Source organism: Lepus europaeus, chromosome 10 (assembly GCF_033115175.1).
Source record: "Lepus europaeus isolate LE1 chromosome 10, mLepTim1.pri, whole genome shotgun sequence".
NCBI lineage: Eukaryota > Metazoa > Chordata > Mammalia > Lagomorpha > Leporidae > Lepus > Lepus europaeus.
The window spans coordinates 104,906,185-104,921,005 of NC_084836.1; the positions used below are offsets into that span (position 1 = coordinate 104,906,185).

Here is a 14,821-nt window from a genome sequence, read left to right on the forward strand (position 1 = left end):
GGCCGCCATTTGCTATGAGGATATTCACAGAGGTGTCTATGTGGACAGCCGGGGGGGACTGCCCTGCACCCCTGTTCTTGCCCTCAGCCAGCCCCCCTTGCTGCTGAACTCTGAGGGCTTGGACTGGGCTGGCAACGTGGAGGAGCTGTGTAGCTCATGTGAGGCCCAGCTTTGCAGGTTTGTGTTGCCATAAGGGTACTTAGGCAATTTCTGGATTCTAGCCCTTCCCAGCTCCAGGGATGGTCTCCTCTTCATCTGTGTTCGTTCCTAAGCAAACTCCATTTGTGTATTCGTTCACCAGCTGTTTACTGTGTGCTTGATGTGTTCCTGGTTCTGGTACTGGTGTGATGAGTATAGCTGTGGACAAAGCTGACAAATTCTCTGCTTTTTTGTGTGTGGGGCTTCGGTTCCAGTGATGGGAGAAACTGTAAATAAGTAAATAAGGAACCATCAGCTGTGATTCTCTGCTCCACAGAGAACGAAAACAGATGGATGTGATGTCGCATGGCCAGGAAGTCAGGTTAGGGTCAATTGTCTGGAAAGCCCCAAGTTCTGGGTGACGAGAAGAAACCAGCCATCCAGAGAGATGAAGAGCAAGGTGGAATAAGGGCAAAAGGGTTAAGTCCAGAACGAGTTTGCCATGGTGAAGGAACAGAGAAAGGACCACCCTGGCAGACAGCCTCTGGAGGAGGGACGGCATGAGGCCAAGGCTGGCCCACATGGGGCACTGTGCCAGGTGAGAGACAACAGTGGTAGTGCAGTCTGGCTGAACTTGATAGAAATACCATTGAAGCAGCTGTGTGGATAAAGGCTTTGGGTAGGGGTGAGATTGGAAGCTAAACTGTTAGTAGCTAGGTTGCAACAGGCCTGAGTTTTGCACTCAGTGGTTGTGAGGTGTTTTTTTTTGTTTTGTTTTTTAATTTTTTTTTAAAATTTTTAAAATTTTTTAATTTTTATTTATTTATTTATTTTGACAGGCAGAGTGGACAGTGAGAGAGAGAGACAGAGAGAAAGGTCTTCCTTTTGCCGTTGGTTCACCCTCCAATGGCCGCCGCGGCCGGTGCACTGTGGCCAGCGCACCACGCTGATCCGAAGGCAGGAGGCAGGTGCTTCTCCTGGTCTCCCATGGGGTGCAGGGCCCAAGCACCTGGGCCATCCTCCTCTGCACTCCCGGGCCATAGCAGAGAGCTGGCCTGGAAGAGGGGCAACCGGGACAGACTCTGACGCCCCGACCGGGACTAGAACCCAGTGTGCCGGCACCGCAAGGCAGAGGATTAGCCTATTGAGCCATGGCACTGGCCTATTGTTTTTTGAATATGAAATGTCTCAGCTCCTAGTGGGTAGAAACACTCCAACCTACCTCTTCAGAAAGCATATTCCAGACTGTGCCAGCTAGAAAAAGAATCCTCCTCCAAGCCCTCTCATCTCTCTCTTTTTTAGTTCCTCCTCTTCTCTTATATCCGTCTCTTTGGTCAAGTAGAAAAAGAGATCTGATCATGCCCTTGACCTCATCTCTGGAGGACCTGCTGGAATATTGTTAGAGGAACCTGCTAACAAGCAGAAATAACCACTGACTTATCAGAAAATGTCAGGCCTAAGACAGTGCTGATTTCCAAGACCAATGTTGTTCTGGTTGATGCTTTAATCCCTGAGCGGGATTTGTTTATAATTTCAGACTTAGTCACAGGTCCAAAACACTGGAGGTAGACCCAAGGGGTGAGAGGGAGGGGGACGGATGCCAAGTTGTGCTTCTTATGAGGTGATATCCAGAGCTATGCATATTATCAATATTTTTCCAAGGGTTTTGTGAGCTAAATGTATTCTGACTGCTTTTGGCCGTCCCGCAATCAGATAAAATTGCATTTAACCCAGCTAAACATAAAGTTTCACACTTCGCAAGCTTAAAAGGCTGCCTGTTAGACGTTAGATTTCCGTAGCAAGAAGAAAGATTTTCCCGCAGTCAGATACCCATTATCCATAACCACTCAGCTCTAGCATTTCAACACACTGCCGGCTGCCACTGTCCCCAGCACTTTAGACAGCAGAGATGGGAAACACAGCTAAGAATCAAGGAAGAGAGAAGAAAGAACGCAGATAGAGCTGCGACGAGCGGTTGGCGCTGGGGAAGCAGTTGCAGAACTGTCAGGCAGCGTGATGCCCTGTGGGGCCGCGGCGCCTGCTGCCTTCGGATGCACGGAGATTACAAGTCAATCAGGGTGGGTTAGGGAAAAACAAACTGTGACACGGCTCCCACTTTCCCCGCAGATGTTTTCCTGTTTTCTCTCACATACCCAAATTGTCCAATTAATTAAGGAAAACATGGCAGTGGATTTCTTTGGTGAAGCTTTTGCGAGAGGGGGAGAGGCTGTTAGTGTGTGTACAGGCACTTGCAAGCCTGGCACCACCGTCCCCTCCCGTAGTCACCCCACGTGGTGCCTCACACCAGGGCCCCAGAGGAGGGCCGAGAGAGGTGGAGGTCCTCTGTGATCCAGATGCGGCACACGAGTCGGTAATCCAGCCTCCGCTTGTCCAGATGTTCCCCTTCACCCTCCCCGAGACGAGTGGAGAGACCGCCTCTCCAGACCTGCCCTCTTGCCACTGCTTCCCTCCGCAGGCTCAGTCTGGACCGGGTCCCTCGAGGGCCTCCCACCCACGTCCTGGGGAGGTGTCATCTGGTTGAGATCATTTTCTTCCCTCTCCTTTCTTTTCTCTCCCCTTGTGGCAGGAACAGGGCATAATGGGAAAAAGTAGCCTTCCAGAGCTGATCACCTCTGTCACCACTTTTGTGACTGCGGCCAGGCTAATGACCCTTCAAGCCTTTATTTTCTCACCTATAAAAGCTGTGAGAATCCCATCCTGTGTGTGTGTGTGTGTGTGTATATCACATGAGCCAGTTGTACATAAAACAGGTGTTTCATCTGTTTATTTAAATCCAGCAAAATGTTCTGTGTGTGTGCTGTGTCTAACAGTAGACCTTGAAGGGGGTGCAGAGGTGAATGAGGCGATGTGCCTGCTTTTAGGGGACTTGGCCTTCTCTAAGCCAGTGGGGTTGTGAACAGTGAGGCATCAGGTGTCAGAGGGCTAAGAGCTAGAGTCAGGCTCTCTCCGTGGGTCTTCGAGCCGGATGTGCGGGAAGGCATGTCACCTGTGCTTACTTCATCTTTACACGTGTCCACGTCCTGCCCGAGAGTGAAGGCACACTGCGAGCTTGCTTAGAACTTGCCTCCCGGATTGCCAGGATGGATGATCACCTCTTAGGGCAGAGAACCAGGTGCTTCCTTAGTTAGCTTCCTTGGTGCACCTCAGGGTATTCCCCAGATCCCCTGGAGATGGCGCAGGAAAGAGGAGGCCTGAATATGCCTTTGTTGTCCCCCCACCCTCACCCCCGTCCCCCAGTAGCTGGGGGTCTTGGCTGAGTTGCCAACCTCTCGAATGTCAGCTGTTTGCTGTGGCTACTGGAAGTTTCCTACCTGTCTCAAAAAATGTTTTGTTGATCAAATGAAATAACAAAAAAAGTCACTGTTTTATAAGGTACTTAGTCATGCTGATATTCTTTTTAAGAGGGAACTAGGAATTCTTTAGATGTAATAGTATCCTAAAAGCTTAGCATGGAGAGTTAGGGGTGGTTTAAGTTCAACCCTAAATTTTGAGGTCAGTGTGGCTAGTAAACATTCCAGCTGAAACCGTCTTGGTGCCGGGGTCCAGAACCGTGTTTGGGTCCGAGTGAACTGTTCACCTGGCTTGTGATGGCATTCTCGTGAGGTGTTTAAGTACCACCCAGAGGAGGAAGATACTAGGCTGGCTTTCAGAAGGTCTAGGTTCAAGTGCTGGTGCTGTCCGTCGCTGGCCCTGTGACCTTGGGCTCTGCTTTGTCTCCTTAAGCTTCGGTTTACTTAGGTTCAGTTAGGATAGGAGCCTGCCCTCTCACTGACTGGAGGTCCGTGAGGGCTCACGGGAGACAATGCAATGGGGGAGTGGGTTGTGAACTCTGCTTGCTGTCGTTTACTTACTTTGTGGATCTCGGGATGGGCCATTTTGCGAGCTGTTTTGTGATGCTTGCCCCTCTCTCCTTTTGTTTCCCTGTTCCTGCAGGTGGACGGGCAGGTGGTGGCACTGCTGGTGCAAAACCTGGAGCGGCTGGATGAATCGGTCAGAGAGGAGGCCGACGGCGTCCACAACACTCTAGGTGAGGGGAAGAGTGCCCATTGCCCCCTGAGATTCTTAGTGCTTGCGTTGGGGTCCAGTGCTGCCTTCCCTTCCTCCTTCATGAGAGAGTCAGCAGCAGCAGTGCTTTTCTTCTTTCTGCTCCCAAACTGCCTTTCCAGAAATGAAGACCCTTGTGTAAATTCCATGCCGCTGCAGCTCTGCTTCAGCTCGCAGGCAATGACAGCAGGGATCCCGTAAGTGGTAACCTAGATGGCAGCTGCTGGCTCCCCCAGCAGGCCCTTGCCTCCAGAAGTTAGAATGAAATCTGAGCATTGTTTATTTTTTGTTTGTTTTGCTTTTTTGCTTTTGGAAAAGTATATCTTCTAAAAATTCTTTTCATCATTTTTTGTTGGTTTTTCTTATCACTTTCCTTTGGTGGAACTACAGATTTTTGGGCAGCTGTGTACCTTGATAGAATGTTTTCTTTGACATGTGTGTAGATGGCTATATACTTGGCTGTCCCTACTTCACATGTTCATTTAAGTGGATTCCTGTTCAAACTCTCTTCTTCCTGCTCTGCCTCAGACCTCCCAGTCTTCCCCTCTGGGAAGCTGCCGAGCCGAGAGCCTACTAGAATGGAGGGTTCGTCTCTGTCACCACTCGCTGTCCGGAAGGTGCCGGCAGAGATGACCTATCTCTCAGCAGAGCTCGAGAAGTGAGGGAGGCCCAGCAGGAGCAAACACTTTGCTGAGATTAGATTTCCTTCAGCCCCTGTGTGTTTACCGTGGACTCCTCTGGTAGTTCTTGACTATCTGCAGTGAGGATTCTCATAAAGAGGGGGAATATGGGCACTCGGGAGCCGGGGGAGAGAGCACAAAGCAGTCTGTAATTTGAAGGTCAGCTCTCTGGTCTGGAACACAATTTGGCATCACTGTCTGTTATCTAATTACTGGACTTTGGTGAATCTAAAACTCATCAAAAGTCTTAACTGACTGACAATACAAAGGACCTAGCGTCATGGAAAAGCGCCAGCCTGGCCATCTGTAGAGAGCTGTCTGGCGTCAGCCTGGGCTCAGGAGATGCCTCCCTGTGTCCCTGGGTGAGTGCCTGATCTTTGTGAGGCACCTTGTGCTGGCACTGGGGTAGAGTATGGTGATTGATGGTTAGACCTGCTTCTGCTCCGAAAGGGGCAGGTAGGTGGCAAAGTCTTGAACAGAAATGAAGGGGCAGTACCAGTGACAGATGGGGTGATAGGCATCAGTGAAAAGCACTATGGGAGTAGAGAGGAAGGGTCTCTGAGTTGTTGGCTAGGAACCAGCTGAGGCTGAATATAAAGGCAGGTGCATTGTGGGAGAAGGAGGAAGAGGACTGTAGGAAGAGAATGCCACCTGCCAGGTCCCGAGTGGGCATGGGCTTTGGGACATGCAAACTGTCCTGGTGCAGCGGGAGGTGGGACTGGAGGAGTATGTGTGCTCAAATGAGGGAAGACCTTGTAGCCCAGGACAAGAAATTGGGGTTTTTTCTCTAGTGGGGAATAGGAAGCCATCTGAAGTTTAGCCCAAAAACACAACAAGAGGAAGTCATAGGAGATTACAATGAATGAGTTGATTTTCTTAGAAAATCTGGAGAGTCATTGAGGGTGACGGGCTGGTTGCCATTTCTCAGGGGTCTCATCGCTGCTGTGTTCCCGCAGTTTTGTAATCGCACTCCCCTGGGACTGCCCAGTCCTTCTTGAACTCGCTTTGGGGAGGCTGGCGTAGGCACAGGAGGCAGTGGGGAGAGAGAGGGTGGCATTTGCTTCAGCCCTTCCTCAGTCACACTGTGCTCAGGGAAGGGAGAGCCGGGTCTGCTGTATGAGAGCAGCGCACTCTAGGAGGTGGAGTGCAAGGAAGCAAAAGCTTTGATGTGTAAAGTCCCCCAGGTGACTTTTGTTTGTTTAATGTCCTCCTTTCTGGTATCAAAGCCATTCAGTTGCCTTCCTTTATGTTTCTGTTTCTTCAAAATCTATAATTTTGCTGATGAGCTGCACTTTGGCCCTCGTCGGACATAGCAGCACCAGTTACATTTGCTTCCTGGCACCTGGCGGCTCTCCCGGCCAGCATGGCCTTCCCTCTGTGCTCGTTCTCTTGTTCAGTGGAAGGTCAGGCTTGCCTCCCTTGCCATGTCCGTGTTTCCACGTGGTGCAGAGAAGGAGGACTGAAGACGGAGGAGTCAGGGAAGAGATCCTGCACTGACCCACCCGGGTGGGTGCCTGCAGCTGCAGCCACAGACCATCTCCGTGTTGCTGTAGTTAGAGGCCTGTGGGACTGTGCCAATGATAGGAGCTGCTCAGGCAGATCCCCACCTTTCTGTGGGTTCTGCTCTAGTGCTGTTGCCATTAGCGCCGGAAATCAATCACTTCTCCCTTTTATGAATGCCATCATTTTCAGTTACAACCTTTGCTTGTAACATAACTTGTAGGAAAAAAGCCATAGCAACTCCCCAGTTAGTCTACGCGTGCCAACGCAGCAGCAGGCAGGGAGGGATCCAGGGAAGTGGGGCGAGGACTGACGTGGCTGTCACAGGAAGCGAGCTTGGTGTGGTTGTCCTGGAGTCGCCGCCCTCCCAGTAACTGGGTGTCTGTCCCCCTTCAGCGATCGTGGAGAACATGGCTGAGTTCCGGCCCGAGATGTGCACAGAGGCTGCGCAGCAGGGGCTTCTGCAGTGGCTGTTGAAGAGGCTGAAGGTAAGCCTGGTTGTGCGGGCCCTGGGCCTGGTTGATGCTGGGTTATTGGAATAGATTCTTATCCCCAAGCCGTCGGGTCTCATTGGGAAACTTCTGGGACCTCTTACCTCTTTCTTTGCTTCCCCTTTTTTGTCTTGAAAGCAAAGCCTTTATTTGATTTATTTTTTATTTTTTACTTATTAGAAAGGCAGAGAAAGAGACAGACAAAGATCTTCCATCTGCTGGTTCACTCCCCAAATGCCAACAGCCGGGGCTGGGCCAGGCCAAAATCAGGAGCCGGGAACTCCATGTAGGTGTCCCATGTAGGTGCAGGAACCCAAATATCTGAACCATTGTCTCCTGCATCCTGGCATGTACATTTACAGGAAGCTAGAACCAGAAGTGAAGACTTGAACCCAAGCACTCTGATACGCGCTGCAGGCGTCGCAAGTTGTGTGTTAACCACTGTGCCAAACACCCACCCCAAGAAGAGCCTTTAAAAGTTGACTTTAGTACTTCTGAAAATAATACAAACATGTTGTAAATAAAAGCAAATTCACAGGACACAGGGGGCATAAAACAGAACATCGACGTTCCCCTCTCCTGATCTCCTCTAGGTCTGCTTTCCAGAGGCAGTCCTGTTAGCAATATGTCTATTCTTCTAGAAGTTTTCTGTGCAAATATAGGCAACAATGTATCTGCGGTTTCCACAAGCACACTTAATACTGTTTTTTTTTTTTTTAAAGCAGGTTGGTTTTTCACTAACCTAATGGCCGCCTAGCAGTCGCTTGTACAGATGTACCCAAACTAATCCAGCAGTTCCTGTGGTTATAGTTTTTGTTTGTTTGTTTACTGTTGCCAGTGTTACTAGTGCTTCAGTGAATGTCCTTGTGTACACATACTCTTATTTCCTTACACACCTGTCTCAGCGAGTCTTTATGATAAATTCCTGGCACTGGATTGATAGGCCACAGCGTGTGCCCATTAACATAGTTCTGTTGAACTGTTCACTCCCTTCCCTTCTGAACTTAGTCTTCTTGGTCATCATCTAAACAGTGAGTGCTGTCTCACAGAGTAAATCAGAAGAGGAGGGGCAGGAGCTTCTCAGAGAGCTTTAGCCAAAGGTCTGATGGGAGACTGTTTGCAACTGCTTCTGTTCTGCCACAGCGGATGTGGGGCAGGCAAGGGTTCCAGCTTTCTGCTGAGAAGGTGGCACGCAGCTCTAAGGGAATGCTTCTCTGGGGAGTCACGCCCTGCTGAGCTTCACTGTCCCGGAGATCCAGGAGGTCTGCGGGTGGCAGGTCAGGTTTAGCCTCCGTTGTCTCGGGAGCCTAAGGTAGCGTGTGCTCCCGACTCCTCCCTCTCAGTCTACATCTCCCCCAGGCCTACTTACAGTATTACATTATGTTATTATATAACTTATAATTATATTAATATAATTAATTATATAATTATATACAATTAATATAATATATAATATATTAATATAATTAATTATATCAATATATTAATATTATTTATTAGTAATCATTTGTTCCCAGTAAATCTATAACGTGGACTTACATCACATATTGACATGAAGATACTCAGCTAGCCCAACTACTACACATGTGCCTGGCAGAGCTCAGTGGACTGTGTCTCCCTTCACACTCTGCCCTTTTAACCTGCACTCAGCCGGCGGTTAGTTGTTGCTTTGTCATCTTTGCTCCTGCCTTTGGCATCACTGGACTCTAGATGTCCTTTGGTTCTAGAACTAGACTTGTTTTCCCCTTTGTAGTGTAGGGAACTGTGTAGTCCCCTTCACTACTCCATAAACGGCTTCTTTTTTTTTTTTTTTTCCCCAATAGTCAGCATGTTTTTATTCTCCAACTGAGTAAGGAATGAGGATAAGGAAAGTAGAACACAAGTTAGAGGGATGGAGTAGGTGGTGGGGACCCGAGTTGTTGGTGACGTCACCACAGGCTGGGGCCCTGACCTTGAAATATATACAAAACTCCAATAATCTTTGTATCTGTGAAGGCAGGACAAACTTTTCTCAGTTACATTAGACTTAATACCAATTCAAGGATCCTCTTTAAACCAGAATGTAAGACCTCCTTGGCCTTTTGCAAGGTTTTGGAACTTTCCAGAGTCCTGTATTTTTCTTTGAATTGGTAACATAGGAAGGGAAATTAAGACCTTTGGTGTTTGGCATGGATTCTATTACCCTTATGATAGTGATAAAGAGGCCTATTTGATAATCTAGCAAGCCATTGACTCTGGCCTTACAGGCACAGTGTTTGTGTTATCCTCTAGGCATAAACAGCCATGTTGCTATCTCTCAAACAGTTTGAAAAGGTTTCAGGGTTTATAAGCATAAAATGCTATTTGGTTATTTTAATAGTAAGCAAGTTCCTTTAGAAAAATTCTGTGCTGCCCAGAACATGACTGAAACAAAGTCTGCTTCGGGGTGGCTGCCGCCAGCAAGAAGGTACATCTTCAGAAGCGATGCCTTGCCCATAATCTGGGGAAGCGCTTTGTTAACATGCTCGGCACGTTCAACATGGCGATGAGTCCTGCGCTGCGTGCTGGCCCCAGATCCAGCTGAGTGCCTGGGGACAGTGGTCCCTTGACTTCTGGGCCTCTGTTTTCTCCTTGGAAAAGAATCCTCGGGGGAATCACATTTCTTGCCCTTCCTGTGTCACAGGGTTATTGTGAAGATCCGTTGCAATGATGCTTTTTGTTTGTCACAGTTTGTCTGTCATGTATTTCAGCTATGATCTTGTGTTAGTATCTCCAGCTGGACTGGAACAAGTATAGATTCTGACTCTGCTCCAGAGCTATGCAATCCGTCCATCTTTGGTTTACCTTAGAAAAATTCTACATGTGATTCTAGGGCCCCACCCTCACGGAGACCCCCTGGTCTCAGAATGTGAACCCTCTTTCATTCTGTTATCTCAGAAGGTGACCCATTTTTATTCAGTGTCCATTCCCCATTCAGGAACCTACCTGCAGTGATGCAGATGCCTCCCCTCAGAACCCCACCTTCTCCTTCTCCGCCTCCTTCTTAAGTCACCTGACCCATTCTGACCTTTTCCATTCTAAATTTTTGAAGCATTGGCCTTTATTACCTTTAGGTAATCTCTTTTATCTACCCTGCTCTGCAGAGGTCAGAATTATTTTGACCTCTGGGTCTGGCTTGCTCAAACTCCTGTCTTTAACAGAGAAAATGACCCTTTTCTTCCGTCTCTATTTCTAAGTTAAACACAACCTTCATGCAACATCTTGCATCCCTATTCTACCACGCATCCTCCATCGTTTTTAGAACTAAAAAGAAATTTATTAGTTCTGCTGCAAGTAAAAAATGAAAAGTAGGGTCTGTGGAAATGAAGTGCCTTTCCCAAACCTATGTGAGTGTAGCCAGTTAGAAATGGAGTTGAAGATCAAAGCTCAAGCCTTTGAACTTTGTTTCTGCATCCTTTATTTTATTTTATTTATTTATTTATTTTTTGACAGGCAGAGTGGACTGTCAGAGAGAGAGACAGAGAGGAAGGTCTTCCTTTTGCCTTTGGTTCACCCCCCAATGGACGCTGCGGCCAGCGCACCGCACTGATCCGAAGCCAGGAGCCAGGTGCTTCTCCTGGTTTCCCATGCAGGCGCAGAGCCCAAGGACTTGGGCCATCCTCTGCTGCACTCCCGGGCCAGAGCAGAGAGCTGGCCTGGAAGAGGGGCAACCGGGACAGAATCCGGTGCCCTGACCGGGGCTAGAACCCCGTGTGCCAGCGCCAGGCGGAGGATTAGCCTATTGAGCTGTGATGCTGGCCACCTTTATTTTATTTTTTAAAACAATTTTGTTTTTTTGTAAAGTCAGAATTATAGAAAGAGAGGGAGAGACAGAGAGCACCTTTTCATCTGCTGGTTCACTTTATATGTGGTTACAACAGCCAGCGCTGGGCCAGGCCAAAGCCAGGAGCTTCATGTGGGTCTCCCATGGGGTGCAGGGGCCCAAACACTGGGGCTATCCTCCACTGGTTTTCCCAGGCCATTAACAGGAAGCTGGACTGAAAGTGGAGCAACAGGACACCAACCGGCGACTCTAGGGGATGCTGATGACGCAGGCGGCACCTTTACCTGCTGTGCCAGATCACCGACCCTTCCTACATCCTTTCTACACCACTGCTTTGCCTCCAGCCTTTGCTGAGTTCTTTTTTCCCTGCAGATCAGTCCCTTTATTTTTTTCCTGCTGATTCTCAGGAGGAGTGGCAGATCTGGGTTCTACTGTGTACCTGCAACTTGGCACCCTCACGCACAGGGCCTCTGTAAGGAGGGGATAATCCCATCACCTGGCTGACTTTTTTTTTTTTTTTTACAGGCAGAGTTAAACAGTGAGAGAGAGAGACAGAGAGAAAGGTCTTCCTTTTTGCCGTTGGTTCACCCTCCAATGGCCGCTGTGGCCGGCGCACTGTGGCCGGCGCACTGCGCTGATCCGATGGCAGGAGCCAGATGCTTCTCCTGGTCTCCCATGGGGTGCAGGGCCCAAGCACTTGGGCCATCCTCCACTGCACTCCCTGGCCACAGCAGAGAGCTGGCCTGGAAGAGGTGCAACCGGGACAGAATCTGGCGCCCCGACCAGGACTAGAACCCGGTGTGCCGGCGCCACAGGCGGAGGATTAGCCTAGTGAGCCGCGGCGCCGGCTTGGCTGACTTTCATATTGCTATGTGTGCTTGGTTTCTTTCTCTAAATAAGAACAAAGATTGGATATCTGTCATATTGGCATCTCCTGCTAGTTCTCAAAGTGTAGTTCCCAACTTGGGGGCCTCAGCATCACTTGGCCTCTGCCTGCCCAGCCCCATTGAGTCTGTAAGGCCAGTCTAGAGCCCCACAGTCTGTTTTAACAAGTCCTCCTGTGGTTCCGATGGCAGCTCCAGTCTGAGATGCAAGGCCTGAGAGTACTGATGTCTAGATGGCTCATTACAAGCCTCGCTGATGGTAATCCCGTGTTTCAGTCCTCCTTGCATAATTCTTGAGTGAGTGGCTCTTTGGTGACAGGCAGTTTGGTCTTGGACTTCTTGTTGTACACTCAGCCTAACAGTACATAGAGATATCCCTGGATTTTTTTTCATTCTCCAAATGAAACCTAACTAATGTTCTAATGAGGATAAAGCCCATTACAGATGATTGCATTAAACGGATTAGTAGGTAAGAAGATAGCCATAGCGTGAGGGACACTACCTCACAGTTCATGTTTTTGAATAGAGAATATAATCTTATTAGGACATTATGTACCATTGAAAGTAACATCAAAAATTTTAAAATTTCACTTTTCTAAAGAAACAGAATTAAAATTTCCTTTTGTTCTCCAGTTAGGCGAGTGCTTCAGAAACAGTATAAGTTAATGGAGAATTGGCTAAGTTATAATATGTGGACAACTGGTTGATGCTGAAGTCCTTAACCTCTAAGGATGAGAGGTTGGGATTTTGCCATGCACAATCTGCTCTGACAGTTTTGTACACGGCTGTAGCTGTGTCTCAACCTGCCCTGTGTGTTCCAGGTACCAGAGGTGAGCCGCAGGTGTAACCTACAGCTCCTGGCTGCGGGTGGTAGCATAATTGTTTTATACTTTCCAGAAAAGCAGCGGCTCCCCAAAAGGTGAAGTTTAATTTTATTCGAGGCTGGTACATGCTGAGTCCAAACCTAGGTTTGACTCTGTAATTACCCTGACAGCTGAAAGACCGAGGATCGCCAGCGCCTGCGCAGAAGCCCTGCAAGCTCAGTCTCACTGGTTCACTCTGGGAGGTCCAGGAGCCCCAGAGTCTGGACCCGCTGGAGGAATTCTCCTTCCTTCTCCTTGTGACTGGATGTCGTCATAATTTGGCACCTTGGTACTGAGTGATTTCTGGCTGAGATCTAAACAGAAATAAAATTTCCTGGGTCAGTTTTGTCTTTGACTCGACACAAAAGACTAGTTTCCTTCCTTTCCACCTGGCCTAGCTTCTTTGATTTCTGGTCCACTGGATTAAAATATTCGGTTGTCATCATCGTCGTCGCTAAGCTTCCCCTCTCCGATGTGAGGCTCCTGTGTTGACCGCCCCCTGCACGGCGGTGTGTTCTGGTCCGTGGCGGTGTGCTGTTCTGGGACCTGACACCGGTTCCTCACACACAGCGCCGCCAGGAGAGGGCAGCTGCCACCCCTCCCCCACCACTGCTTGCAGGTGCAGAAAGAGTCCCGGAGAAGGGGAAGTGCCTTTCCCAAGCCTCACGGGCAGAAGGTGGGAGAGGCTGTGAGGGTCAGGCCTGTGTGTCTGCAGTGGCTCCTGAAGCCACGTAGGGCTGAGTGTCAGGGAGTTATGTGGCCACCTCATGTTGGTTTTCCAATTAAATGTCTCCTGTTTACCAAATTTTTCAGAGGGCTTACATTTTAAGAAACAAGTAACAGTTGGGATTTGTAGTTTTGAAGTTTTACTTTTGAGTAAGTTGGGAACTGCTGACAGTATCATACAGCAAATGCTAGAGAATTCCTAGGAGAGCCGAGCGTCCTCTGCAGAGGGGCGCTTTGCTGTTGGACGCCTGCTCTGTGCGCACCAGTTCTTTCGCTGCACTACCCTCTGGGGGAGGGTGGTGCTGATCCTCATCGGACAAAGAGAAAGCTAGTTAGTGCGGCAGAGGCATTTCCATACTGGCAACTATTACGCTGGCATTCTAACTTGGATATTTCTGACTCCCGTTGTAAGAAAAACGCTGTGTTAGGTACTTCCATACTATCTTATTTAATTCTCTTAGTAACTCTCCATAGAACTGTTACTATGTTTTTATTTCCACTTTACAGACGAGGAAACTGGGACCAAAAAGTGCTGCTTGAGTCCTAGACTCCCATTATTGATTCATGTTTATCATGTTTTTAGGTCCTGTTTATTACATTTTTAGGTCCCAACAATATGTTATTTATATCCTAACAATTTAGTGGCTAGTCAGAAAAATGCACTTGAGCGGCCGGCGCCGTGGCTTAACAGGCTAATCCTCTGCCTTGCGGCGCCGGCACACTGGGTTCTAGTCCCGGTCGGGGCGCCGGATTCTATCCCGGTTGCCCCTCTTCCAGCCCAGCTCTCTGCTATGGCCAGGGAGGGCAGTGGAGGATGGCCCAAGTGCTTGGGCCCTGCACCCGCATGGGAGATCAGGAGGAAGCACCTGGCTCCTGGCTTCGGATCAGCGCGATGCGCTGGCCACAGCGGCCATTGGAGGGTGAACCAACGGCAAAAAGGAAGACCTTTCTCTCTGTCTCTCTCTCTCTCACTGTCCACTCTGCCTGTCTAAATAAATAAATAAAATTTAAAAAAAAATGCACTTGAGCCTTAAATAGCACAGTTACTTCCTGATAGATGTGTGCATCTTTTGGGAACTGCACAACCTTTGAACCCTTGACATCGGATCCAACACCAGTCCCATTCCTATTCCATGTTGACTGTTCACACGAGTCTTCTGTCATAGCAACTGCCGAAGCTTGCCTCCGTAGAGATGTGGTGTCATTAACAGAAATGTGCTCGGAGCCGGAAGTTCATGTGATATTCAGCAGGTGTCAGGTGTCGCTGTGCTCTCCTTGGGCACTGACCGCAGCCCGCAGTGAATGGAGTGTGGCACTCAAGCTGCCTCGGCGCACCATGTGGGAACTGCAGATTGTGTGTGGCATTGGTAGTAACATGCTCATGACTCAAACTCAGGTGTCTGATCCCAGATCTACATTTTTTTTTTTAATACTTCACTGCACTATTTAATGAAACTAATTTGAACTCAGTGAACTCAATATAACATTTTTCAATGTCCTAACAGTGAACAGGGTCTAATTTATGTATTTGCTATTAATCTTAAATCTATGTTTCTGCGTCTGGCATACAGCAAGTGCCCAATAACTATTTATTGAAAGAAAGAGAACAACCCCCTCCACACACACACACACACACACACCCTGGAGACAGGAGTTCATGAAGCCAAATACA

The 14,821-nt window shown here is 48.6% G+C and overlaps 1 protein-coding gene across 1 annotated transcript in view; it reads left to right on the forward strand.

Moving 5' to 3' along the window:
* Positions 1–14,821, forward strand: part of CTNNBL1 (catenin beta like 1) — a 168,406-nt gene that overhangs the window by 69,576 nt on the left and 84,009 nt on the right. Inside the window, exons 6-7 of the mRNA XM_062204184.1 lie at positions 4,093–4,186; positions 6,780–6,871. Coding sequence (XP_062060168.1) covers positions 4,093–4,186; positions 6,780–6,871 — 186 coding nt within the window. The remainder of the gene's footprint in view (positions 1–4,092; positions 4,187–6,779; positions 6,872–14,821) is intronic.